Consider the following 26,758-nt stretch of genomic DNA (forward strand, 5'->3'; position numbering starts at 1 on the left):
GCCGCCCTGCCCTGGGGTCCAGTTCTGGTCAGGCCAGCTTGGGGAAAGGACAGAGCAGAAGCCAAGGGGGTTCCCGCTGGGGCCAGAGAGACCCCTGACTGAGGAGAGATGACAATGCAAATCACTCCAAGGAAACACACATCCCCCCGTTGTCCTGGGGAACACCCTGCCCCAGGGTGCCACTGAAATCAGGAGCTCTGCAGGAAACAGGCAAGAAGGAATGGCCGTGTCTATAGGCACAGAGCCGCTCCCCTACTACTCCCGAGGGGATGAGGTGGGTTAGGAAGGACAGGCAGATGGCAGCCGGGGGGGTTGTACAGACTGGGGAGGAGGCTGAGCTCAAGGTTAGCTCACGAACGTTAAGGGTGTTGACCTACATCTGCACTAGGGACAGGGTGGGGGCTGGGGTCAGCTCAGCCCGAGCCATCCCTGACCACTTTGAGCCCCTAACTGCGGGACAGGGGGGCGCTTCTCCTTTGAACAGCTTGGTCCATAACAGTCCAATGGGGGTGGGGGACCCTCTCGCATCTTCCTGCGAAGAGCTGGCCTGGCGCCCCAAAGCCCCTGATCCCCCCCACAGTGGTGCAGGCGGCCGTACGTGGGGAAGGGAAGCCTGCTACGCTGGAGGGTAAAACCATTGGTTCGGAATGCTGCACACAGCTGTGTTATTGTAGGGTCCCCATTAGCACCAGGGCTGCCAGCCCTAAGCCCAAAAGCTACACTCCAGAAGTCGCTGGGTGCAGGGGAGGTGCTGCCAGCCCTGGGCTTCCCACACCGAGTGCTCTGCAGAGGGTTGCTGGGCCCGGCGAGGGGGCAGAGGTGCTGCCAGCCCAGGCGCAGGACGAGGGGAAGAGTGAGGAATTGCAGCTCTAGGACGATACTTCATGTGCACCCAAGAGTGCGACTCTCCTGGGACACAGCCCCAGCAGAGGGAGCTCGGAGCACGAGGTGGGAATCCCAGCCTGGGCCACGGGCCAGGTCAAGCCCTGCGGCAGAAGCCAGGAGGCGAGTGGATGACACTGGGCGAGCTCAGAGGGGAGCGACCCTTGGCTACATCTCGGCTCTGGGATCAGGCCCCACAGCCTGGGCCTTAGCAACAAGACTTACTGCCCCAGCTGCTCCCCCGGGGACCTGATGATGAAATCAGGGGGCTCTGGAAGTGTCCCCTGGGGCCTGGTACAAGGGGCTCTGGAAGTGGGGTGGCCGAGGTCACAGGCTGGGTGCATGGAGCAGAGACCAGCCTGCCTTCCCCAACAGAATCTGAGAGCCCAGGCCTCCCCACCACGACCCACCAGCCCAGCCCCGAGATCAAAGAGAGGCTCCCACCGGAGCAACAGATCTTCCCTCTGTACTGTGGGGTTTAATGAATGTTACAGGTAACGAGCGTCCCTGGGCCCAAAGCCCCGGCCCCCAGGAGAGCAGAGGGGGAGGGCACGAAGGGGCCTGCAGCATCTCACCTTCCCACGCACACACGCTGTGGTCTGGAGAGCTACAGTGACACAGCTCGGCCAGGAGGAAGCAGCGAGCCAGGCCCAGGCAGCCCTGACCTCCTCCATCCGCTTTGACCCCACTCAACTGCCTCCCCACATCAATAGCTACTGAGCGTGAGTGGCAGCAGGGGGACCACCCACATCCCCGAGGGCCTCCCGCGGCCCCACAACACCTGCCCTGGGGGGAGGGGCTCTCTGAGCACATCCAGCAGAGACTTTCGCCCCAGCCAATGGGGCTGGCTGATTCACCTCTCCTAGACTGGGACGGAGGAGAGCTAACAGCTCCGCCGTGTAGGGGCCCAGCCAGTCCTTCCACTGACAGCTGGAAGAAGCTCCTCCTTCCCCCAAGCACAGCAGAGCTCAGCCGTGCAGGCAGGCACTGAAGGGCGGGATACGCCTCCTCGTGGCAGGGCCTGGAGACACCATGCGGCTGAGCCCAGGCCCAGCTTGGGCTGTTTCCCATCCCTCCCAGTCACCTGGGAGGGTGGGAGAGACACGGGGAGGCCAGGCTGCATGGAGCCATGTATGCTGCACTGGGGACCCCAGGCCAGCCTGGGGCAGACTCTGGGCTCAGACATGACTCAGCTCTCAGGGAATGAGCCAGTCCCAGTAGGGGTCCCGGACGCCAGGGTCCTCAGCTCACAGTCACAAGGGCAGCAGCTGCGTCCTGAGCTGATGGAGAGTGAACGTTCCCCCTATGGCCTCCCCAGAAGGACGCAGCGATCTTCAGCCAAGCCCTCGAAGAGGTGGCACCTGGCCAGGGTCGGCGCCAGGACCCCTAGCCGACCGCCTCCTGCCGCTGCAGGTTCTTCTGGTAGCAGGCGAAGCTGCAGAGGGGCACGCCGGTGCGCGAGCAGGAGTACCGCTTGCGGTTGGGGCAGCCGCTGACCCCGCAGGTGGTGGGTGCAGGCACGAGCGGGGGCGCGCAGAGCGGCAGGGGCAGCATGATCCCGGGCGGGAAGGACACGGTGATCCGGTCCGCGGCGTTGCAGTAGCGAATCATGGGGCACGGGGCCTGCTTGGCCTTGCGCTCCCGCAGCGTCTTCACCTTGGCCTTGTTGGTCTTGGTGAGGCGCTCGATGGTCTGGTTCTTGTTCTCCTCCGCCTTCTTGGCCGCCTGCAGGCGCCGCTTGCGGGCTCGCTCCTCCCGCTTCACCAGCATCTCCTCCGTCATCTCCTTCGCCTTGTAGCCCATGGGCAGCTCCAGGAGCGGCTGGCTCTGCTGCTTGTGCAGGAGGGCTTTCTGCGGGGGGGCACAGAGCACGAGGGACGGTCAGACCCAATGCACGGGCTGAGGGAGGGGCTCCAATCCTGCCCCAGCTGGGGAGAGATCGGCTGGCTCTGGGGAGTGTGTGTGTGTCAGGGCCTCCCTGTGCAGTGAAGGCAGGGAGCCAGGCAGGACACGGGCTCTGAAGCCCCACGCATGGGAGAGTTTTGGGCACAGGGGATTCTGTGCTACCCCGGCTCCTCTCTGCACCAAGCAGGCCGCTGCAGCCACAACCCCTGCACATCGCAGCCACCGCCCTGTGCACGTGGGCTGCAGGCACCTGCCTGGGAGGGAGGGACTGACCCCTACAGGGCTCCCAGACCCCCTCACCTGTCTGGCCGTGAGCAGCGACTCATCCACCTCCTTCTTGAGCTCGCCGTTGTCGTCCAGCTCGCCCTTCTCCAGCGCATCCAGCCAGCGCTCCTCCTCCTCGTCCTCGCGGGCGGGGAAGCAGCTCTCCGAGTCCAGGTCCGGCAGGGGCGATGGGTCCAGGTTACTGTCTTCATCTGCGCAGCCCCAGCAGGGAGACAGTGTGTTACCACCTCTCCTGGGCCCCCTGGAACGCCCAGTGGCTGGCCTGCTCCCAAGGGACTGTTCTCTCCAGGGGTGGACGCCCCAACAGACCCCGACTAGGACCTGGCTGCACACTTCCTCTGTCTCTCGCTCCCACCAGGGGAAACCCCAGAGCACAGCAGAGCTCAGCCCTGGCTCCCCGGGCAGCACCCACAGCCTCACCAGCCAAGCCGGAACAGAGCCAAGGGAACAGCCTCCGGCCTTCTAGAGCCAGACAGTTGGGGCAGCCCAGCACGGGGGAGAAGCTGGGGTCCCCCAAAGCTGTTTACAGCTATTTTGTTACTGCCTATGGGAGGGAAACGAGAGCACTTAGAGCTTGGCCGGGTGAATGTGGGATCGCCTGATACCTCCCTGCCCCAGGGGCCTCACCCCAGCCATGCGGCTGCCCCGGGGGCCCCTCCCAACCCTTATTCAGGGGCTGGGCTTCCTTGACTGCTGTTTGGGAATGCTGCGGAGCTGCAGAGCGAGGATCTCCTCCTTTAGCACTCACCCAGCCAGGCCCGATACTGCTCAATGGGGACCCCCTCCATGGGCTCGTCCTCGTCGTCCACGACCATCAGAGGGGAAGGCGAGCGCGGCACCTCGGGGATCACCGTGAAGGTCGGCACGCTGGAGAGACAGCCCACAAACCCTGCACGTTAGGGTGCAGCAGAGCCTGCACGTCCACAGAGCCGCACTAGGACCTGTGGGTGTGCGTCTTCCGGCACAACACCAGCATGGCCACTGTACAGCTCCAGGGCAGGGGGCCCACTGGTCTATTCTGGGGAGTGGGAGTCAGGGTGGGAACACAGGGCGAGGGGGGCCTGCTGATCCGATAGGGCCTGGAGGGAGAGACCAGGCTGGTCTGATCCAGGCATGGATCCTGGCCATGGTCTCGCCAGTACGGCGACTCCTATTTTGAAATATAAGTCTTGGCTCCGAAAATGTCGCACATCCCTCCCAGCGCCCCCGTCACCCAGAGCAGACGCTGGGGCCCCCCTTACCTCTTGGTGCCCAGAATCTGCCCCCCCAGCTTGATTTTGAGCTTGAGCTGGGGCTTGGGGAGCAAGGGGCTGGACTCCAGGGTCTCGGAGGAGAAGCTGGGGCCCACGTTCTCATGGTGATGCCTCTTCTTGTGCTTCTTCTTGTGCTTCTTGTGCTTCTTCTTGTGGGAACCGTGCCCGCTGGACTCGTCCTGGTCCCCTGGGGACACGCGCAGACGCTCATGTCACCTCGCTGCCCACGGGCGGCACAGGGGCACCGGGGCTGGGGCGTTCCCGGGGGGGACGAGCCGCCCTGATTCCCCAGGGGAGGGGATGAGACCCAACAGCCCCGCCAGCTCCTATGCCCCCTGTTCCGCTCCCACCCCAGCTCTGCTTAGCCGGGGGCTGGGGCCCCAGGGCTGGGGAGCAAGTGCAGGGCATATATAACCCCCGGGGCCCGCCCCCCCAGCAGCTCCCACCGGCCCCCCGGCAGCTCCCACCCCCCACCGGGCCCGGGCCCCCGCCCCTTCCCCCCCCACCGGGCCCGGGCCCCCGCCCCTTTCCCCCAGCGGGCCCCCTCCCCCCGGCAGCTCCCGCTCCCCCCCCGGCCGGTCCCAGCGGCCCCCCAGCAGCTCCCACCGGGCCCCCCGGCAGCTCCCACCCCCCACCGGGCCCGGGCCCCTGCCCCTTCCCCCCCACCGGCAGCTCCCGCCCCCCAGCGGGCCCCCACCCCTTCCCCCCAGCGGGCCCCCTCCCCCCGGCAGCTCCCGGGCCCCCGCCCCTTCCCCCCAGCGGGCCCCCTCCCCCCGGCAGCTTCCGCCCCCCAGCGGGCCCGGGCCCCCGCCCCCGCCCCTTCCCCCCAGCGGGCCCCCTCCCCCCGGCAGCTCCCGCTCCCCCCCCGGCCGGTCCCAGCGGCCCGAGACGTTCCTGGGAGGGGGGGGACCCCGGGCCCCAGGTGTCGGCAGCGGCCGGGGGGAGGAGGGGGGCTGGGGACCGCGCTCGCTCCTCACCCGCCTCGGCCCCCTCCATCCTGCCGCCGGGGGCGCCCCCTCTCCGCCACGCCTTGCTCATCGGGCCCAGGCTCAGCTACGGGCCGGCAGCCCGGGGAGGGCTATTCCGGACGGACCCGTTCTCCGCTTCCGCCCCGCACGGCGCTCAGTCACTGAACATTCCCCCGTGGCTGGCGGCCATCTTTGTTCGGGGCGCAGTCCCCTCCTAAAGGGCTCCCTCTAGAAACACGCCTCTGGGCACTTTGTGACCGGGATAGAGTAAAGGTCCTACAGCCCCCAACCGCAGCCAGGCTCTGAGCCACTGGCAGCCAGTACAGAATTCCCCCTTCCACCCTGTCCCAGCCAGCAGGACCCTCCCCCATCCCTGGCTTGACCCATTCCCATTGGGACGGGCAGAGCCTGCTTCCAACACAGCCTGCTGCTGGCGCTACTCCAGGGCATGTGGGTTTGGTGCAAGGGGGCTGGGTGGCTGCCTCCTGCACATGGAGAGCCACCAAGCTGGTGAAAGGGAGAAGGAGAGTCTAGATTGTCAGCTGTTCGGGGCAGACACCATCTTTATTTGTTCTATGTTTGTACAGTGCCTGGCGCGAGGGAGCCCTGCTCCGTGATGGGGCCCACACGCCACTGCAGTGCAAATAACAGGTAATGCTAAAAGGGCACTGGACGGGGACAAGGGATCAGGTGGGATCCCCACCCTGGGACTTAGGAGTTCAATTCCTGGCTCTGTCCAAGACTCCCTGTGTGACTTCGGCCAAGTCCCTTAGACTCACTGTGCCCCAGTCCCCACCTGCACAAGGAGGGTAGCCCTGGCCTGGCTCCATTGCGAGGCGCGTACCATGGTGATAGGGCCTGGGGAAGTGCTTACATAGAGAGAAGGGCAGCAGAAGGCACAAGTCTCCCCACCCCGCAGGCAGAAGCCCTAGGAATAGGGTGAGCAGATTTGCAAAGAGGATTGTAGTGGGGGAGGAGGGGCATGGAGGGCAGCCAGTGCAGTGAGCACTTTCACTGGGGGAGACCTCGTGCGAGGGCCAGTGGTTTCTCCAGCATTGGAAGGAGTGGTGGCAACGCAACGCACAGAAGCGTCTGATTTCACTGCCTTAAGCAGCTAATGACATGAGGGGAAGGATGGTCCAGGGCTTTGGGCATTAGCCTGTGAGGCCTGGGGTCAAGTTCCTGCTCTGCACCAAACTCCCTGTGACTTTGGTACGTCCCTTGGTCTCCCTGGGGCTCAGTTCCCACCTGTAAATGGGGGGACTAGCCCTGCCTGCGTGTGCGTGAGGATGTATTTGCTAAGAAGGTTCCAGGGTGGCCAGCTGCCCGGTAATGGGAATGAGGGGCATTCATTCACCCTGCCCGTGAACCCAGGGGCTCCCTTGGCCACACGCTGTCCCCACGTCTGCTTGGTGCAGTGTTGTCGGAACGGAGCTGGGCAAAGGGACCCGGCATTTCTGTGGGTGTTGACACTTCGGCCTTCCTGGGGCAATGCGTCTGCACTGGGCACAGGCCCTCACGTGCGAGGGTCAGTCTCCTGCCCCTTCGCTGCAGACTTGCTGCTGATCATTGGTCCTTCCCCCAGGCCTTGTATTGCCTGATTACATCCATCCCAGAGGGTCCAAAGTCTCCCCACGCACCCTCCTAGCTCTCTCCCTCGCCTCCCATTCAACACAGGCAAAGTCCCCAGCGCTCCCTCGGTGTGTCCCATGTGTGACGCTGCCAGGCCAGATGCCAGGTCTTGCCCAGGCTGCAGGCGTTAGCTAAGAACTGGCAGTATCATAGCCGGAGCCCAGACCAGGTCACCCGTATGTTAATCTTGCTCCAACCAGGTGTTAGTCTTCCAAGGATGTATTTAGTGTTTAGACTAGGAAATGCTTGCATGCTGCTGCCTGCGTTCCTCTCACTTTGATCTGTGGGTTCCAGGCTATAAGAAAATATGTAAGTTTTACTTTAGAACTTTGAAAATGTTTGCTCTGAATTTGTGAACTCAGGCATGGGAATCGGTTCCCCTCCCCACCACCCATCCAGAAGGCCTATCAAACTCAGATGGGGCATCAAGGAATATCCCAATACAAAGGATTGGTTAATGGCCCTATCTCACCTGGGAAATGCTACCTGCAAGGAAGCTCCACCCTCCTCTGGACTTGGAAGCTGAATGAAGGAAATAAAACCAAGTCACAGGACAATTTCCCATCTCTCTTGGCTGGGTCAGAGACTCTCAACTGAGACCCCCAGGGGTCTGCCCTGAAAGATACTTCGAACTGACAAATCACTACCACTTGGTCACTCTTCGGATGTAGATGGTAACTCATTTGTGTGCAGATGGTTGCTGGCTTTACCCTGTAAATAACGCGCTCATTCCTTTTTCCTAGTTAATAAACCTTGAGATGGTTTATTACAGGATTGGCTACTGGCATTGTCTTCAGTGTAAGATCTAGGCCAGGTACTGGCTGATCTGGGGTACGTGACTGGTCTCTTGAGACTGGAATGTGGTGTGAGTTTTGGTGTAAGTGACCGTTTATCACCGAGTCCATTTGTCTGGGTGGCAGGACAGACTGGAGAGTCTGAGGGGACTGTCTGTGACTCCAGGGTAAGATTGTTATAATGCTCCAGGAATTCACGTTTCACAAGCTTGGTGACACACACCAGCATGGGGTATCTGCAGAGGCAGATTAAGCTTTAGAGGGGCCCTGGGCCACAGCAAGTGGGGGCCCCTCCTCACCCCTTCCTCCTGCAGCCCCGCCCTGCTCCCCCCGCTCCTGCCAGGGAAATGGGGTTGGGGCGTGGGGGCTTTCCCCCGTGCCCCGACACTGCTCCCTGGCAGGAGCGCCAGGCGGGCAGAGTGGGTCAGGGCACAGGGATGCCCATTATTCCAGGGCTCCCCAATTGTCTGGGGACCCTGGGCACGGGCCCCATTGGCTAATCTGCTACTGGGTGGCTGCCCTGTTTCTCACGGTCTGCCCTGAAGTCGGTACTCACAGTCGTGAGCAGCTCCAGACCGCGGGACACCACGCAGGGGCTTTGGGACAGGGAACCTGGTGCTTGCTGGGCACAGCCCCACCAGCTGGATAGCACTAGGCGTGTTCCCAGTATTGCAGAAATGCCCACACGTACAATTGTGTTAATTTACAGGTGCGGCTGCTCGGGGGATTTTCCATCAAGGCACTGAGATCGGACCCATTAGCCTCCAAGCCAGCCTCTGCCCCCCCACCCGCCAGGAATTCCCAGCCCTTCACTCTGATGGTGAAAATCTCCCAAATTAGGCACAATTCGTTACCGGTGCAGGTGCTTAACCACTCCAACAAACACCCAAGGGAGGTTGGGGATTCTCCATCTTTGGATGGCTTCAAAGCCAGACTAAATACCTGTCGCAGATCCTACTGCACCCCCAGCCTGGCCACCCACTAGGACTGCTGTGAGAGGAATCCAGATCTCTGTGCTCTGGATCCCCTGGGGGTGTTAATGGCGTCCCGCCACTGCCCCAGTCTCAGGATCCCTCGGCACATTCTCCGGCCGGGTGCAGACCCTGAGTATTGAAACCTGCTGTTAAGCACTTCTGGGTGCAGCCCCGAGTCCGACCCTTCAGACTCCCCAGTACTTAAACACACCCTTCTGGTCAGTTTCACTCTCAGGGGCAAGCAGTAGTTGTGAAGCAGGCAACACACACCACACTTTGCACCGTCTAACACATTCATTCTCTTTTATACTTAATCGTGTAAAGCACAGGAGAGCACAGATCCTACAAAGCAATAAACACTCAATGCATGTCCCTGCCTCAGTTTCCTCACCACTCCAGGGCGTTCTCTGGGCTAGGGCATGAGTCCCTGGGGTTGTCCGGGATCACTGGGGCCATCTGGGCTCAGGAAAAGCTGCACGCCTCTGCTGCCCCAGGAAGCTGCTCCTGCTGGGTGAACTCTCCCTCCTGGACTGAAGAAAAGGCCCCCGGCGTGTTCCTGACTGTCTGTTTCTTGATTTAAACTCCCCTTGGTCACCTGGTCTCTTTTGTTCTCACCTGGAAAGTTTCCACTGCTCCTCCCTTCCCCCTCCCTCCAGAGGAATCAGCTGAACTAGTTTTCCTAAGGATGCTGCTGCTTTGGGGACTAACCCTTGTGAGGTCTAAGTGCTGTATTCACGTTGTTTCCCTTTGTGTCTCTCTGGGGCGTCCATGCGTCAGGCCCTGCTAGCGGTGGTGGAGCCACACACCGACCTTACTCCTGAGTCCTGACCCAGCAGATTTTCGTCATACAGCTTCACACCTTGTCCGTCTTTAGCCAGGCCCTCACCGGGCCCTTCCGGAAGGTGCTTCAGTGCGGCCCAAGTTCCTGGGCTCCCTGCGAGGGCAGCTGGGGGACAGGCGATGGCCTGTGCCACACAGGAGGCCCGACGGTCCCCAAATCGCTCCGAGCAGCTGTGTCAGGCTGAGTCACAGCGACTCATGAGCAAACGGAGATCGCAGGGCGAGTGGGAGCATTTTTCAATCAAACCAGCCCATGACTCAAGAGATGACAGAGCCAGCCAGCCAGACGGACGGGGCAGCACAAGGCAAGGCGGGCCGGGCACTGCGCTCAGCTCAGGCTTGTCAAGTTTTGTATGAGCACCAGGGCAAAGGCGAGTTGAATGGGGGGACTCAGAGGACAGAGCGCCCCTCCCTCACCTCACTCCCTGTAGCACAGCCCACCCCCCAGCACTGTGCCTGGGAGGGGAGAGCCCCCTACTGGACCCCCCACCCCACCTTGCCTGAAGCACCTTGGATTTTCCCTGGAAGTCGCCCATCCAGGCACTGACCCAGCCTAGCTGGTGAGATCTGAGACGCTCACAGCCCAAGGCAGCCTGGCTGCTAATACAGCTCCGAAGCGAGCTGCTGTCTGTGTAATGGTGCAGCCTCTGCCTGCCCTGCCCCATGCAGGGGGTTGTGAAATGCAGGGGGTGGGAGCGGAGCAGGGCTAGCAGTGTGTGTGTGTGTGTGTGTGTGTGTGTGTGTGTGTGTGTGTGTGTGTGTGTGTGTGTGTGTGTGTTTTCTGCTTCTCCCACCCCAGGATGCTGGATTTTCCCCTCCAGGCTGGTATCACATGGGGTATATTCGGGGAGAGTTTTTTCCCCATGTGGGTTTCACCGCTTTGTGGAGCTGCTGTGTGGCCCCATCCCGGAGCCGTGGGCAGGAGGCAAAGGAAGGGAATAGTCCCTGAGGCTGGAATTTCTAAAGATGCCCTAATTCACCATGCTCCTTCCTGTCCCTGGCAGAGCTAAGCTCATGCCTGGGAGCCCTGGCATGGCTGATCCTGACAATTGCTGCCCTGGAGCATCCAATCTTCTTGGAACCCCATTAAGCTCTTTGTTTTAGAGAGAGCCTGTGGCAGTGAGTTCCACAGGTTAATGAATAATCTCTGTGAGCTGCTGCAACCAACCATCACTCAGGGAGCTGCCCCCCGCAGGGGCCTCCCAGGCTTCCAGAGGGCTCAACCCTCCCCAACCCTGCCCCACTGCCATGACTGTTTCTGTTGCAGTGGGTGCCCGGGCCAGAGCCAGGGTCAGGCCGTGTTGTGCAGGGGGCCCTGCCCCAGAGAGCTCCCAGTCGAACTAGAGTAAAGGCCAGAAATGGATGGAGCAAAGGATGGCCGGGCGGGGGGCCCAGCTGCATGCAGCCCAGAGTTCCTCTCCGTGCAGCTCGGGGAGAGCCTGCCCAGGCTGGTGTGCTGCCCCAGGCCCCTCAGCCCCCAGAGAGGGAGGAAGTGCAGGGAGCTCAGAGAAGCGCCACAGAGCTGCCGAGGTTGGGTCACTGCCCGAGGACAGATTAAAGGAGCTAAATCCGTCTGGCTTGGCACAGAGGGGACATGATAAGAGTCAGCAAATATGTGAAGGGTGTGGGTGGAAATAGGAATTGTGGTGTGTGCCTTTCACGTGTGCAAACATGGGGTGTGTGCAAAGCTGTGTGTGTGTGTGTGTGCGCGCGCGCAAGGGTGTTACACATGGGTATGTCCAAGCATGCGGCTGCACACACACACGGGGCGTGTCTGGCACCGCAGGGAGGAGGAGTGTGATGGGGGCCCCGACCGAGCAGCTCCAGCCATTTCAGGAGGGGGGACAGGGGCACAGCGTTGTGCAGCCTTGGGCAGAGCCAACCCAGGAATCAGCCAGCACCTTTGGGGTCACAGTGTCTGATCCAATTCCATACACGAGTGTGCAGGGGGACAGTCACCAACAGACACGCGCTGGTGTACACACATGCATGGGCGTGTGCAGGCATCCATCTATGTGCATAGGCTCGCACGTACACACGGGCCCACATCCTGGCGTGCCACCCTGCACTCACATGGGCACACAACCAGGTACCCGCCCAGGTACCCCTGGCACACACACGTACGTCCCCCTCACAATGACACACCCACCCCTCATGCACTCACATGGGCACACTCCCAGGGACACGCCCAGGTACCCCTGGCACACACACGTACGTCCCCCTCACAATGACACACTCACCCCCCATGCACTCACATGGGCACACACCCAGGTACCCGCCCAGGTACCCCTGGCACACACATGTACGTCCCCCTCACAATGACACACTCACCCCCCCATGCACTCACATGGGCACACACCCAGGGACACGCCCAGGTACCACTGGCACACACACGTACGTCCCCCTCACAGTGACACACTCACCCCCCATTCACTCACATGGGCACACACCCAGGTACCCGCCCAGGTACCCCTGGCACACACATGTACGTCCCCCTCACAATGACACACTCACCCCCCCCCATGCACTCACATGGGCACTCACATGGGCACACACTCAGATACCCCTGGCACACACACGTACATCCCCTCACAATGACACACTCACCCCCCCACACACACACACGCTCCCATGTGCTGTCTCACACTGTCCCATTGTCCCCTCTGCAGGCCTGGCAGTGCCACAGGGCTCCTGCCAACTCTCTGCATGGGCTCCTCGGTGCCTGCTGCTGCCTAGCTCCGCAGGCCCCCGCCCCAGGGGATCCTGACCCAGATCCCCACCCTAGGGAACCAGCACCCCGGGGCCAGCCCACAGCAGCTGGCTTCATGATTCTCTGTGCCCGCCCAGGGAGGCCCTGGATGGTTCTGTATAAAAGCAGCCTGCTCCTTACTACCCACGTGTGCGGGACTGCAGCGCTGCTCGCCCCCGCCAGGTGCCGCCCGGGCCCGGTTCGGTTCGGGGCTGCAGCGCTGCCCGCCCCCGCCAGGTGCCGCCCGGGGGCGGAGTTTGACTCGAAGTTTGGAGACTTCCCTTGGGAATCGGGAGCGGGACTGGGACCGGGACTGAGCGCGCAGGTCTGGACCGGGGCACGGGGGCAGCGAGCTCGGAACCGAACCCGTGGGGACCGGGCCGGGGTGATCGGAACCGGGACCGCAGGCTCCCCGCCCCGGTGGGTTGCAGCCCGGACCACTGCGGCTCCGATCCCCCGTAGACGTTTGGATCGGGCCGGTCCCGGCTGCGCCAGGATGTTCTGCCGGAACCACCGGAGCCGAGTGACCGTGGCGCGGGGCTCAGCCCTGGAGATGGAGATCCGGAGGGGCCACTTCAGGCTTAGCCTCCTCGGGGACACCCCGCAGGTAGGAACCTCCCCCCCATGCAGCGCCCCCGCCCCCGGCCAGCCCCGAACCCCCGCTGCCGCCAACACCCCGCGGCGGCCGGGGTCCCCCGCGCTTCCCCCTGCGCCTCGCCCGGCTCCGGCTCCTCCTCCTCCGGGTCACTCTCACCTGCGTCCGGGGCCCGCCCCCGGCCCCAGGTGCTGCCCCTGCCGGCCTGGGCGGCTCCCTGGGCTGGGCAGTGTTGGGTCCGGGAACTTTGAGTGACCCTCTGTGGGCTTTTGGGGCTCCCCGAACAGACGTTGTTACAGCCCCCTTCCCCACAGCCCCCTAACGGGAGCATTGGGGTCAGCACTGCCAGGGGAGAGCACCCCTATGGAGCCCCCTGCCCCACAGCCCCCTAATGGGAGCATTGGGGTCAGTACTGGCAGGGGAGAGCACCCCCTTCCCCACAGCCCCCTAACGGGAGCATTGGGGTCAGCACTGCCAGGGGAGAGCACCCCTATGGAGCCCCCTGCCCCACAGCCCCCTAATGGGAGCATTGGGGTCAGTACTGGCAGGGGAGAGCACCCCCTGCCCCACAGCCCCCTAATGGGAGCATTGGGGTCAGTACTGGCAGGGGAGAGCACCCCCTGCCCCACAGCCCCCTAATGGGAGCATTGGGGTCAGTACTGGCAGGGGAGAGCACCCCCTATGGAGCCCTCTGCCCCACAGCCCCCTAACGGGAGCATTGGGGGTCAGCACTGCCAGGGGGGAGTGCCCCTATGGAGCCCCGTGCCCCTATGGAGCCCCCTGCCCCACAGCTCCCTAATGCGGGGTCAGCACTGCCAGGGGAGAGCTCCCCATCCTTGCAGCACAGTCCTTCCCTGTGCTGGGTTGCAGGGGTCAGCCAGGTCTGTAGAGCACCGCTTAAAGTGGGGGGACAGAATCCCCCCGCCTGACCCTCCTCTTTCCATCCGAGGCAGCCCTGGCCCAGGAGCCCCTAGCCCACCCTCCCCAGGTCTGAGCGAGTAGCCTGGCGCCTGGGGTCACAGCGTGTGGCGAGACTGTGAGGAGACAGCCCCCCTGCTGGCCCCCCATCCCGCAGCGCCTTGCTGGAGCATTGGGGTCAGCACTGAGGGGAGAGCAGAGCGCCCCCTCCGGAGCCCCCACCCTGCAGCACCTGGGGACTTCCAGGCCTTCCACCCTCCCGCTGGCCAAGCCAGACCCTGCTGAGATCATGCTCAGGCGGCTGCCGGCCACGGGACCGGAAAACGGGGTTTCTCGCTGACTTCAAGGCCATTTAACTTGTTTTAACTGGGCAACAAGCCAGCAGGGGATTGGCAGGGGGCTGCCCCCCAGCGAGGGGTGTCACTGGCCTGCCACCTGGGGTCCCCGCTGGGGGGCAGCTGTGCTGCTGTGGTGGCAGTGCCCCCGTCCGCAGCCGGGGGGAGTGGAAGGAGGTGGCTGCCCGCCTGCCCCCCAGGCACAGTGCTCGGCCGCCTGTAGGGCGGGGTGCTGCCATTGCCCCTTCTCAGACAGTGAGGGGTGAAGCTGAGCGGCTGTTGAGGCGGGCTAGGAGGGAGAGGGTGGGACTGGGAGTCAGGACTCCGGGGTTTTCCTCCTGGCTGTGTGACCCTGGGCGAGCCCCTTCTCTCTGCTGGAGCCAGGCTGAGCTGGGCCAGGCCTCCCGTCTCTCCCTGGGACTTGTGGGATTTCCAACCCGCCTCCTCCCTGCCGGGCCTGGTCAGTGACTCTGGGGGTGAGTGGGGGGCCAGGGTTCTTGGGGGCAGCTGGGGGTGGCCTCTGGCTGGTGGGGTTCCCGGCCTGTCGGTGTCACACAGGGGCACTCAGCCGCTGCAGACTCGGAGCAAGCTGCAAGCAGCATGGTGCTGGGCCCAGCGTGCCCAGCATCGGGGGCGAGATCTAGGACTGAAACCTGGGCCCCAGTGGGGGGCCCAGGCCTGGCTCTGCACCCCCCCCCCGCTCCCCGCGTGGCAGCACAGGGCACTGCCCCCTGGGGCATGGGGCTCGCCTGCCCCACCCAGCACAGCTCCTGGGGAAGCCAGGCCTGGACTGGTTATGGCTGGGGGGCCGTGGGTGGCTCAGAGCTGAGTCCTGCCTGTGAGTCATGCTGAGAAATCTGCCCCCAGGTGGCAGGCTCTGGTCCCACAGGGAGACTCTGGCAATGTCCCTAGCCCGGGTTCCTGCCCTGCATCCCTGCTGAGTCTCTCCAGTGCTGCTTGTGGGCCAGCAGATGAGGAGTTTGTGCCCACCCTGTGCCCTGCTGCAGCGCGTCCGCGTTCCCTCTGAGGCTAGGTCTACACTACCCGCCTGAATCGGCGGGTAGAAATCGACCTCTCGGGGATCGGATTATCGCGTCTCGTCGGGACGCGACAATCGATCCCCGAATCGACGCTCTTACTCCACCAGCGGAGGTGGGAGTAAGCGCCGTCGACTGGGAGCCGCGGAGGTCGATTTTGCCGCCGTCCTTACAGCGGGGTAAGTCGGCTGCGATACGTCGAATTCAGCTACGCTATTCGCATAGCTGAATTTGCGTATCTTAAATCGACCCCCCCGTAGTGAAGTGTGTGTGTGTGTGTGTGTGTGTGTGTGTGTGTGTGTGTGTGTGTGTGTGTGTGTGTGTGTGTGTGTGTGTGTGTGTGTGTGTGTGTGTGTGTGTGTGTGTGTGTGTGTGTGTGTGTGTGTGTGTGTGTGTGTGTGTGTGTGTGTGTGTTGGGGGGAGGGATAGCTCAGTTGTTTGAGCATTGGCCTGCTAAACCCAGGGTTGTGAGTTCAATCCTTGAGGGGGCCACTTAGAGATCTGGGGCAAAATCAGTACTTGGTCCTGCTAGTGAAGGCAGGGGGCTGGACTCGATGACCTTTCAAGGTCCCTTCCAGTTCTAGGAGATGGGATATCTCCTTTAATTTAATTTATTTATGTGTGTGTGTGCAGGGTCATTGCGTTACAGCTGGGGGGAACCCTCTGCCCTCCTCCTTCCCATCCCTCTTAGCAAAAGTATGTACCCCAGGAAGTGCCTGTGGGGCCCCCACCACAAGCCTCCGCAGACTCCTCTAGCTCCCAGCTGGGCCGTGGGCACCGAGCGTCTGACTGTCTGCTCCCCGCATGCCAGGGCACTGCTGCCTCTGCTGCCTCACCTTGAGGAGGGTCCAGGGGTGGCCGGGCAGCTTACAGGGCCCACTCGTCTCCCAGCCCCCGTCTGTGCTCTGGGATGGGAGCAGCTGTCTGCCAGCACCGGGCACCGAGGCCTGGTCCACCCTTAAGATGCTGCAGCACGTCAGTGTGGCGCTGCCTGCCCCGTGGGGAAGGAGGGGCTCTCCTGTGGGCGCAGTTAATCCACCGCTGGCCAAGTTCTTCCATCCACTCAGGACTGGCCACCCAGGGACTCAGGTTGGCCGAATTATGCTGCTTGGGGATTTCCCCACCCCTCTGTGATGGAGTTAAACCGACCTAATTTCCTACTGTAGACCAGGCCTGAGTCACCTGCTCACCCCCCGGCGGGGGGGGGGGGGGGCAGGAGAGAGATGAGGGACTTGCTGCATCCCCTGGGCCATGGTGCTGGGTCCCCAGACAGTCTAGCACATGCCCAGCCCTGTGCATGGAAAGGGTTAACTCCAGCTCCTCCTCTTCTCCCAGGGGAGCTGTACCTGGCGGAACAAAGGCCCGATTATCTCCTGGAGCTGGGAATTCCCACCCTGCTGCCTAGGGAAGGCTGGGACTGGCACTTCTGAAGGCTAATGCGCCCCCCCCCCCCCGGACTAGATGTCCCGATTTTCATAGAATGTCAGGGTTGGAAGGGACCTCAGGAGGTATCTAGTCCAACCCCCTGCTCAAAGCAGGACCAATCCCCAGACAGATTTTTTGCCCCAGATCCCTAAATGGCCCCCACAAGGACTGAACTTGCAACCCTGGGTTTAGCAGGCCAATGCTCAAACCATTGAGCTATCCCTCCCCCTTATAGGGACAGTTCTGATTTTTGGGTCTTTTTCTTATATAGGTTCCTATTACCCCCCCCCCCCCCATCCCCATTTTTCACATTTGCTGTCTGGTCATCCTACCCCCCCAGCTGCAGCCTTGCTCTCACCTGACCCCAGCAGTCCCCTGCTGATGTCACTACCCTTGCCTTGTTCCCCGCCAGCCAACCCTAGCCTGCCCCCTGTACCAGGGGCCCACCTTGACCCTGCACCCACCCTCTAAAAACACTTGTATTATTTCCACAAACCAGAAAACAGCCCAGCCCAACACTCCCGCTCAGCCCACCCCATTGAGAGATCATTAAATGTCCACGGTCAATCAGACAAACTGTATTTTGGGGGTAACACTAAATCAGGCCCCCCTCATACAAATGGCTATACTGGATCAGACCAATGGTCCATCTAGCCCAGTATCCTGTCTACCGACAGTGGCTGGTGCCCCAGAGGGAATGAGCAGAACAGGGAATCATCAAGTGATCCATCCCCTGTCGCCCATTCCCAGCGTCTGGCAAACAGAGGCTTGGGACACCATCCCTGCCCATCCTGGCTAGTAGCCATTGGTGGACCTATCCTCCATGAATTTATCTAGTTCTTTTTTGAACCCTGTTATAGTCTTGGCCTTCACAACATCCTCTGGCAAGGAGTTCCACAGGTTGACTGTGCGTTATGTGAAGAAATACTTCCTTTTGTTTGTTTTAAACCTGCTGCCTATTAATTTCATTTGGTGACCCCTAGTTCTTGTGTTCTGCCACGGAGTAAATAACACTTCCTTATTTATTTTCTCCACACCAATCATGATTTTATAGACCTCTATCATATCCCCCCATAGCAGTCTCTTTTCCAAACTGAAAAGTCCAAGTCTTATTAATCTCTCCTCTAATCGTTCCATACCCCTAATAATTTTTGTTGCCTTTTTCTGAACCTTTTCCAATTCCAATATATCTTTTTTTGAGATGGGGTGACCAGATCTGCAGGCAGTATTCAAGATCTGGGCGTACCATGGATTTATATAGAGGCAACATGATATTTTCTGTCTTATTATCGATCCCTTTCTTAATTATTCCCAACATTCTGTTCGCTTTTTTGACTGCCACTGTACATTGAGTGGATGTTTTCAGACAACTATCCACAATGACTCTAAGATCTTTCTTGGGTGGTAACAGCTAATTTAGACCCCATAATTTTATATGTATAGTTGGGATTATGCTTTCCAATGTGCATTACTTTGCATTTATCAACATTGAATTTCATCTGCCATTTCGTTGCCCAGTCACCCAGTTCTGAGAGATCCTTTTGTAGCTCTTCGCAGTCTGCCTGGGTCTTAACTATCTTGAGTAATTTTGTATCCTCGTCAAATTTTGCCACCTCACTGTTTACTCCTTTTTCCAGATCATTTATGAATATGTTGCATAGGACTGGTCCCAGTACAGACCCCTGGGGGATACCACTATTTACCTCTCTCCATTCTGAAAACTGACCATTTATTCCTACCCTTTGTTTCCTATCTTTTATCCAGTTACCAATCCATGAGAGCACCTTCCCTCTTATCCCGTGGCAGCTTACTTTGCTTAAGAGCCTTTGGTGAGGGACCTTGTCTTTCTGAAAATCTAAATACACTATATTCACTGGATCCCCCTTGGTCCACATGCTTGTTGACCTCCTCAAAGAATTCTAGTAGATTGGTGAGGCATGATTTCCCTTTACAAAAACCATGTTGACTCTTCCCCAACAAATTATGTTCATCTATGTGTCTGACAATTCTGTTCTTTACTATAGCTTCAACCAGTTTGCCGGGTACTGAAGTCAGGTTTACTGGCCTGTAATTGCTGGGATCACCTCTGGAGCCCTTTTAAAAATTGGTGTCACATTAGCTGTCCTCCAGTCATTTGGTACAGAAGCTGATTTAAATGATAGGTTACAAACCACAGTTAGTAGTCCTGCAATTTCACCTTTGACTTCCTTCAGGGTCATACCATCTGGTCCCGGTGACTTATTACTGTTTAGTTTATCAATTTGTTCCAGAATCTCCTCTAATGACACCTCAATCTGGGACAGTTCCTCAGATTTGTCACCTAAAAAGAAGGGCTCAGGTTTGGGAATCTCCCTCACATCCTCAGCCGTGAAGACCGAGGTAAAGAAGTCATTTAGTTTCTCTGCAATGGCCTTATTGTCCTTGAGTGCTCCTTTAGATCTCAATCGTCCAGTGGCCCCACTGATTGTTTAGCAGGCTTCCTGCTTCTGATGTAATTAAAAAAAAAAAAAATGTTGGTATTACTTTTTGAGTCTTTGGTTAGCTGTTCTTCAAATTCTTTTTTGGCCTTCCTAATTGTATTTTTACCCTTCACTTGCCAGAGTTTATGCTCCTTTCTATTTTCCTCACTAGGATTTAACTTCCACTTTTTAAAGGATGCCTTTTTGCCTCTCACTGCTTCTTTTACTTTGTTGTTTAGCCACGGTGGCTCTTTTGGTTCTCTCTGTTTTTTAATTTGGGGAAATACATTTATGTTGAGCCTCTATTATGGTGTCTTTAAAAAGTTTCCACGCAGCTTGCAGAGATTTCACTTTTGGTGCTGTACCTTTTAATTTCTGTTTAACTAACTTCCTCATTTTTGTGTAGTTCCCCTTTCTGAAATTAAAAGCTACCGTGTTGGGCCACTGTGGTGGCTTTCCTGCCACAAGGATGTTAAATTTAATTATATTATGGTCACTATTACCAAGCGGTCCAGCTATATAGGGGGGAGGGACAGCTCAGTGGTTTGAGCATTGGCCAGCTAAACCCAGGGTTGTGAGTTCAATCCTTGAGGGGGCCACTTAGGGATCTGGGGCAAAATCAGTACTTGGTCCTGCTAGTGAAGGCAGGGGGCTGGACTCAATGACCTTTCAAGGTCCCTTCCAGTTCTATGAAATAGGTATCTCTCCATATATTAAATTCTTATTATAGTCATCTCTTGGACCAGATCCTGTGCTCCACTTAGGACTAAATCGAGAATTGTCTGTCCTCTTGTGGGTTCCAGGACTGGCTGCTCCAAGAAGCAATCATTTAAGGTGTCAAGAAACTTTATCTCTGCATCCCATCCTGAGGTGACGTACCCAGTCAATATGGGGATAGTTGAAATCCCCCATTATTATTGAGTTTTTTATTTTAATAGCCTCTCTAAGCTCTCTGAGCATTTGACAGTCGCTATCACCATCCTGGTTAGGTGGTATATATCCCTACTGCTATATTCTTATTATTAGAGCATGGAATTACTATCCATAGAGAAAAGCAACAGAGGGTCCTGTGGCACCTTTAAGACTAACAGAAGTATTGGGAGCATAAGCTTTCGTGGGTAAGAACCTCACTTCTTCAGATGCAGATGCATCTGAAGAAGTGAGGTTCTTACCCACGAAAGCTTATGCTCCCAATACTTCTGTTAGTCTTAAAGGTGCCACAGGACCCTCTGTTGCTTTTTACATATTCAGACTAACATGGCTACCCCTCTGATACTATCCATAGAGATTCTATGGTACAGTTTGGTTCATTTAAGGTTTTTACTTCATTTGATTCTACGCTCTCTTTCAGGTATAGTGTCCCCCCCCCAGCACGACCTGTTCTGTCCTTTCGATATATTTTGTCCCCTGGTATTACTGTGTCTATTGATTATCCTCATTCCACCAAGTTTCTGTGATACCCGTTATATCAATATCCTCACTTAATACGAGGCACTCTAGTTCACCCCTCTTGTTATTTAGACTCCTAGCATTGGTATATAAGCACTTTAAAAACTTGTCACTTTTTAGCTGTCTGCCATTACATGATGTAATTGAACGGGACTTTCTTTCATTTTTCATGCATCCGACGAAGTGGGCATTCACCCACGAAAGCTTATGCTCCAGTACATCTGTTTAGTCTTAAAGGTGCCACAGGACTCTCTGTTGCTTTTTACAGATACAGACTAACACGGCTACCCCCTGATACTTTCATTTGACTGTTTCTCATCAGATTCTACCTGTATTTTATCATCTTCCCTCCTCTCCTCCCTACTAGGACATAGAGAATCTCCATTAATAGATCCTCCCCTAAGGGATGTCTCTGTCTGAACCACGTGCTCCTCCGTACCGGTCGGTTTCCCCCCAGCCCTTAACATTAAAAAGACCATAGAGCAGTTTTTAAACTAAGTGCCAGCAATCTGGTTCCATTTTGGTTTAGGTGGAGCCCATCCTTCCTGTATAGGCTCCCCCTTTCCCAAAAGTTTCCCCAGTTCCTAATAAATCTAAACCCCTCCTCCCTACACCATTGTCTCATCCACGCATTGAGACTCTGCAGTTCTGCCTGTCTAACTGGCCCTGCATGTGGAACTGGAAGCATTTAAGAGAATGCCACCATGGAGGTCCTGGACGTCAATCTCTTACCTAGCAGCCTAAATTTGGCCTCTAGGCCCTCTCTCCTACCCTTCCCTATGTGATTGGTACCTACATATACCTCGACCACATGTATCTCGATTGTTTCCCTCTGTTCTTGTTGGATGTTCTCCTTCCCTGAGACTTTCATCCTCCTCAACAGCGCACAGGCTGTCAGACCAGGGGTGGGACCATTCTACGGTGTCCCAGAAAGTCTAATCTATGTACCTCTCTGTCTCCCTTAGCTTTCAGTTTAGCCACTCTGGTCTCCAAAGCCCGTACACGGTCGCTGAGGGCCAATAGCTCCTTGCACCGAACGCACACACATGCCACCCGCCCATAGGGCAGGTAATCAGACATGCTGCATTGGGTGCAATACACTGGGTAGCCCCCACTCTGTTGCTGGACTTCTGCCTGCATTCTCTTTTTACTCCGGCAGCTCTTTGCTTTGTTTTGTTTGTATCGGGGTGGTTTTGGCTTTACGTTTAAAGAATGGTAAGTTGTACCTATCCCCCGCCACGCTGCTCCTCTTAACTCCTTTGCAAAACTCCTGTTAGCTGCTCCTGTTCGCTAGCCTTCGAGCTGCTCGGGGCCCTAAGCAATTGCTTAGTGTGCTTATGCCTAGTGCCACCACTGCCTGTCGGCTCGTCCCAGGCCCGGCCCAGCCCCGCCCCGCCGGCTGTGTGTGTTCATAGAATCGTAGGACTGGAAAGGACCTTGAGAGGTCACCTAGTCCAGTCCCCTGCCCTCATGGCAGGACTAATTAGTTAGACCATGGGGGAGGGATAGCTCAGTGGTTTGAGCATTGGCCTGCTAAATCCAGAGTTGTGAGTTCAATCCTTGTGGGGGCCACTTAGGGATCTGGGGCAAAAATCAGTACTTGGTCCTGCTAGTGAAGGCAGCAGGTTGGACTCAATGACCTTTCAAGGTCCCTTCCAGTTCTAGGAGATAGGTATATTTAAAATTATTATTATTCCTGAGAGGTGTTTGTCCAACCGTCTCTTAAAAATCCCCAATGATGGAGATTCCACAACCTCCCTAGGCAATTTATTCCAGTGTTTAACCACCCTGACAGTTAGGAACTTTTTCCTAATGTCCAACTCCCCTGCTGCAATTTAAGCCCATTGCTCCTTGTCCTATCCTCAGAGGCTAATTGGAACAATTTTTTTATGTACTTGAAAACTGTTATGTCCCTTCTCAGTCTTCTCTTCTCCAGACTGAACAGACCCAGTGTTTTCAATCTTCCCTCCTAGGTCATGTTCTCTAGACCTTTCATCATTTTTCTCGCTCTTCTCTGGACTCTCTCCAATTTGTCCATATCTTTCCTGAAATGTGGCACCCAGAACTGTACACAATACTCCACCATACTCCTAATCAGGGAAAACCCCAGGGGAGAGGGTCAGTCGGACAAAATCGAAAGGGCTGTGCAACCTTCCCTCCATGTTCTACCGGTGCCCCCAATCCCGACCCGCAGCCCCCTGCTAGCCCAGCCCTGGCTCTCGTGGGTCCAGGCTGTTGGGGTTACAGCTGGTAGAAAATGGTCCCTTCAAATGTTTCCCCACAGCGATGGCTTTTCCCCAAAACCGACCGACCAATCCCACCCCCATGCCCATGTGCAGACATTCACCCACCTGCACCTGCTCACGCATTGTCATTCCCTCCCCCGCCCCCCCAACGAAAAGAAATGTTGGTTGGTTGAAATTTCTCACTGGAGAATGGGTTCCCGGCCAGCTGTAGTGTGTGTGCATGGCAGGGCCGCAGGACAGCACGTCCTACCTCGAGGCTGCCTGTCCCCAGACTGGCTCGCGCAGGGCCAGGACGTGCTGTGGCTTCCCTCCCTGCCTCAGTTGCCAGCTTTGCGCAGGGGCTCCAGGATCGAATCCCCATGGGGCGCTGGGACATGCCTGCTGGTCCCACCCATCCCATCCCCAGGCACCTGCCCAGGTGTCTCTCCCTGGCTCCACCTTGTAGAGGGGAGGGTGGGTTTGAGCACCCCCTGGTGTGCAGATCAGCATCAGTGCAGGTGAGAGCTCTTATGGCCACCCCAGGAGCTGTGGGATGGGACAGGTTTGGGGGTCATGCCGTGACTGCCTTACCACCTCAGAGCGCCCCTTGTGGCAACACCCAGCATTGCAGCCAGTTTGCCTTGAGAGTGCCAGGGGGGCTGGGGGCTCTCACCCCTCCAGGGTAGCCAACGTCCAGGCTCAATGCCGAGGAATGGAAACTCTTCACCTCCCTGGGCTCAGGCCCCAGCCCCCTGCGCCCCCTCCCAGGCTCTGCAGGGCTCTCTCCCCAGAGTCCCTGTTCCTGCCAGGCCGTGGACCCTCAGGGCATCTTCCCTGGAGTCCTTAGTCTGGTTCTCTCCAGGCTGGTCCTTATCCCTAGTTTACTGTCCAGGCCATTGGGGTGGGGGAGGAGGGGAAGTGTTCAGCCTTCTCACCGGCCTCCTTCACCTCTGCTGCCTTCAGGGCCTGTGCCAGGGGCAGGGAGAGGAATCGGCAAACTTCCTCTGTAGCACTCCTATCTTCTCTCGTGCCAGTTCTTCCCTCCCCAGCTGTTCATCCAAACCCTCGGCTCAGGTCCACGAACTGATGCCCCCTTAAAGGGCTCCATCACCCCCCGCCCCCCGTTGCTATCCCCAGGGGCAGGGCTGTGGGGAGATGATGCCCCTCCCCCCAAGGAGACCAGTGGGCCGTGTTGCGTGTCTGGGGACTGGCTGTGCCTAGGTGGCTCTGGCATGGACCCAGAAGGCCTGCAAAGGGCAGGGGTTAGAGGGTAGTTGGCCACAGTGGATTTTAAGGTAACCTGACAGTGGCATGGGGGGGCTACGTGCCGCGTGGTGGCCCCAGAGCCATGTGCAGGGCCGATGGGCTGGGGATTCCTGCTGCCCCCTGCTCAGTGCCATGGGGACTCCTGGCAGGCTGCCCAGGGCTGGGCGCACTCGGTCTGAGGCACCAGGAGCCTGGGGCTGGCACTCAGTGCTTGGCTCGAGAGTCTGGGTGGGGCTCTCGCTCCCAGACCCGCCTGGGGCAGCATTTGCCTCCTTGGTGACTGGAGGAGTAGGATGAGGGCCTGTGGTAGGCATGAAGCCCCGGCACGGTGGAGTGGCCTGGCATGACGGTTCCTGCCCGTAGGGAGCTCTCACATCCCTGCTGGTCCCTGGGAAGCGCCATCCCCTACCCCTGCCTGGTGGCTCTGGGCCGTGCCACGGGGGGGCCCTTGGAGTGCTTGGAACCCGCAGCCCCCACAGCGGGTGGCACCTGATGCAGCTGGGAGCCTGTTGCAGGGAGTCTGACAACTGCCCTGGCTCTGGGGGCAATTTTGGCGGGGGGGGGAGGGGCCTTTGGTCAAACAAGACCTGTCCCGCTTGGAGCCTGGCTAGAGCTGGCAGCGCCTGAGCGTTTGGGGTGGGGTGGGGGGACATGGACGCTGTCTGGATGCCAAACACTCAGCCCCGGGTGAGCGCTGAACGTTCCTGGGGGGGGGGGGGGGTGCCTTGTGTGGGCACCACGTGTCTTAGGAGGAGAGAGGGCAGGCTGGGCACAGAGCGTCATCTCGGGGTGGGGGGGGGCATCTGGGCGCTGAGCCTTTTCTGGGGCATGGGGGGCCATCAGGGGGCCGAGCGTTATTGGGGGGAGGGTTGGGGGCTGTCTGAGTGTTAAGCATTGTCTTGGGGTTTTGGGGGGCTGTCTGGGGGCTGAGCGTTATTGGGGGTTCAGGGCCTGGATGGGGGCTGAGCATTATCGGGGGGCTTGGGGCTGTCTGAGCACCCTGTCACGGCGTCTGGGCACTGAGGCGGGGGCCGTTCCCATCTGTCCCGCCCAGGGAAAGGACAGGGTGAGGGCTGGGCTCTGTGTGCAGGTTGTAGGACGGGACCTATCTCCCTGTTTCGCGTCTCCTGGCCGATGGGCTCCCGGCCTGGCCCCTCTGTGCTACCCCGGGCCGGGGCTGGGTTCGCAGCCCCCTGCCGAAGGCAGGGCCTGGAGGGGGTTGCCAGGGCCGGGCCTGGGCCAGGCACCGCTAGTGGCGCCTGAACACTTTTCTAGCGGGGGGGCTGAAAGCCCGAGCTGAGGCCGGGCAAGCCCTGGACGCGGGGCCAGCAGCCAGGCCCCCGGGGGCGCTGCACCCCTATGGGCACCGTGGGCTGGGCACAGACCCCGCCGCGGCCCTGCCCCGCCCAGGCCGGGGACTCTCCCTGCCGGGCGCCAGGCGGGGAGCCGGGTCCCCGGGGCTCCCCCCTCCGCTCTGCCACGCAGTGGCCGCGTGGCTCCGGGCGAGCCCGTCCCGGCCCGGGCCGCTCTGCACCAGAAGGGGCAGCGCCGGGCCAGGCCGAGCCGGGAGCCCCCTGCAGGGCCCGGGCGGGAACCAGGGGGCACCGGGCGCCCAGCCGCTCCCTGCCCATCCCCGTGGGCTCCGGCCGCCAGCTGGGGCCGTGCCGCGGGCCAGGCTGCCCAGGCAGGGGCTGCGCGCGGGGCCCCGGGGCGCCCAGCGGGGCCGGGCCAGAGGCCGGGGTGAGGGGCAGCGCCAGTGGCTGGAGCCGGCGCGGCTCTGGCCCGGCCCCGCGGCCCGGCGTGGAGGGGCCGCCCCTGTAACCCGAGCCGGGCGGGGCGGGGCGGGAGGGAGCCGGGCAGGGGCCGCCCGGCCGGGGCGCGGGCAGCGGGGAACCGGCGCCGGGAGGAGGCGAAGGTAACGGGGCGGGTTGAGCCGTGCGGGGCACGGAGAGGGGGTGCGCGGGGTGCTGTGGGGCCGAGCCCTGCCCTGCCATGTGCGCAGGGCTGCGGGGGCTGCCCTGCGCCCTTCCCCGGCACTGGCATGGAAGTGGGGGGCGCTGCCCTGAGGGCCCCCCCGGGCACTGGGCTGCGAGTGGGGAGCGCTGCCCTGAGCCCTGCCCCCCCCGACACTGGGCTGCGAGTGGGGGGCGCTGCCCTGGCCCCTGCCCCCCCCCCCCGGGCACTGGGCTGCGAGTGGGGGGCGCTGCCCTGGCCCCTGCCCCCCCCCGGGCACTGGGCTGCGAGTGGGGGGCCCTGCCCCCTGTTCCTCCCCTGGCACTGGGCTGCGAGTGGGGGGCCCTGCCCTGGCCCCTGCCCCCCACCCGGGCACTGGGCTGCGAGTGGGGGGCCCTGCCCTGGCCCCTGCCCCCCACCCCAGTACTGGGCTGCGAGTGGGGGGCGCTGCCCTGGCCCGTGCCCGCCCCCCCCCCCCGGCACTGGGCTGCGAGTGGGGGGCGCTGCCCTGGCCTCTGCCCCCCCCCCCCCGGTATTGGGCTGCGAGTGGGGGGCGCTGCCCTGGCCCCTGCCCGCCCCCTCCCCCCGGTACTGGGCAGCGAGTGGGAGGCGCTGCCCTGGCCCCTGCCCGCCCCCTCCCCCCGGTACTGGGCAGCGAGTGGGGGGCGCTGCCCTGGCCCCTGCCCGCCCCCCCCCCCCGGCACTGGGCTGCGAGTGGGGGGTGCTGCCCTGGGCGCTGCCCGCCCCCCCCGGCACTGGGCTGCGAGTGGGGGGCGCTGCCCTGGCCCCTGCCCGCCCCCCCCGGCACTGGGCT

General features: G+C 60.1%; 2 protein-coding genes across 2 annotated transcripts in view; one reads left to right on the forward strand and one right to left on the reverse strand.

Moving 5' to 3' along the window:
- Positions 1–1,349: 1,349 nt before the first annotated feature.
- On the reverse strand, positions 1,350–5,363 carry INO80B (INO80 complex subunit B). Its single transcript, XM_065405339.1, has 5 exons — positions 5,303–5,363; positions 4,314–4,512; positions 3,821–3,939; positions 3,088–3,263; positions 1,350–2,733 (listed from the first exon to the last, which is right to left on the reverse strand). Exons 1-5 carry the CDS (start codon positions 5,361–5,363, stop codon positions 2,269–2,271), a joined length of 1,020 nt encoding a protein of 339 aa, XP_065261411.1. The 3' UTR covers positions 1,350–2,268.
- A 7,415-nt stretch (positions 5,364–12,778) lies between these two features.
- RTKN (rhotekin) overlaps positions 12,779–26,758 on the forward strand; it is a 35,871-nt gene continuing 21,891 nt past the window's right edge. The window contains exon 1 of the mRNA XM_065405392.1: positions 12,779–12,889. Within this exon, the coding sequence (XP_065261464.1) occupies positions 12,779–12,889 (111 nt within the window). The remainder of the gene's footprint in view (positions 12,890–26,758) is intronic.

This window comes from Emys orbicularis, chromosome 5 (genome assembly GCF_028017835.1).
Source record: "Emys orbicularis isolate rEmyOrb1 chromosome 5, rEmyOrb1.hap1, whole genome shotgun sequence".
In the NCBI taxonomy this organism is placed as follows: Eukaryota; Metazoa; Chordata; order Testudines; family Emydidae; genus Emys; species Emys orbicularis.

Bases quoted from the DNA above. Each gene is read 5' to 3' on its own strand.
- INO80B (XM_065405339.1), bottom strand. From the start codon at position 5,363: ATGAGCAAGGCGTGGCGGAGAGGGGGCGCCCCCGGCGGCAGGATGGAG. The intron at 3,940-4,313 runs GTAAGGGGGGCC...CTGTCTCTCCAG, and splicing joins CAGATTCTGGGCACCAAGAG to CGTGCCGACCTTCACGGTGA. The intron at 3,264-3,820 runs GTGAGTGCTAAA...GGGGCTGCGCAG, and splicing joins GCAGTATCGGGCCTGGCTGG to ATGAAGACAGTAACCTGGAC.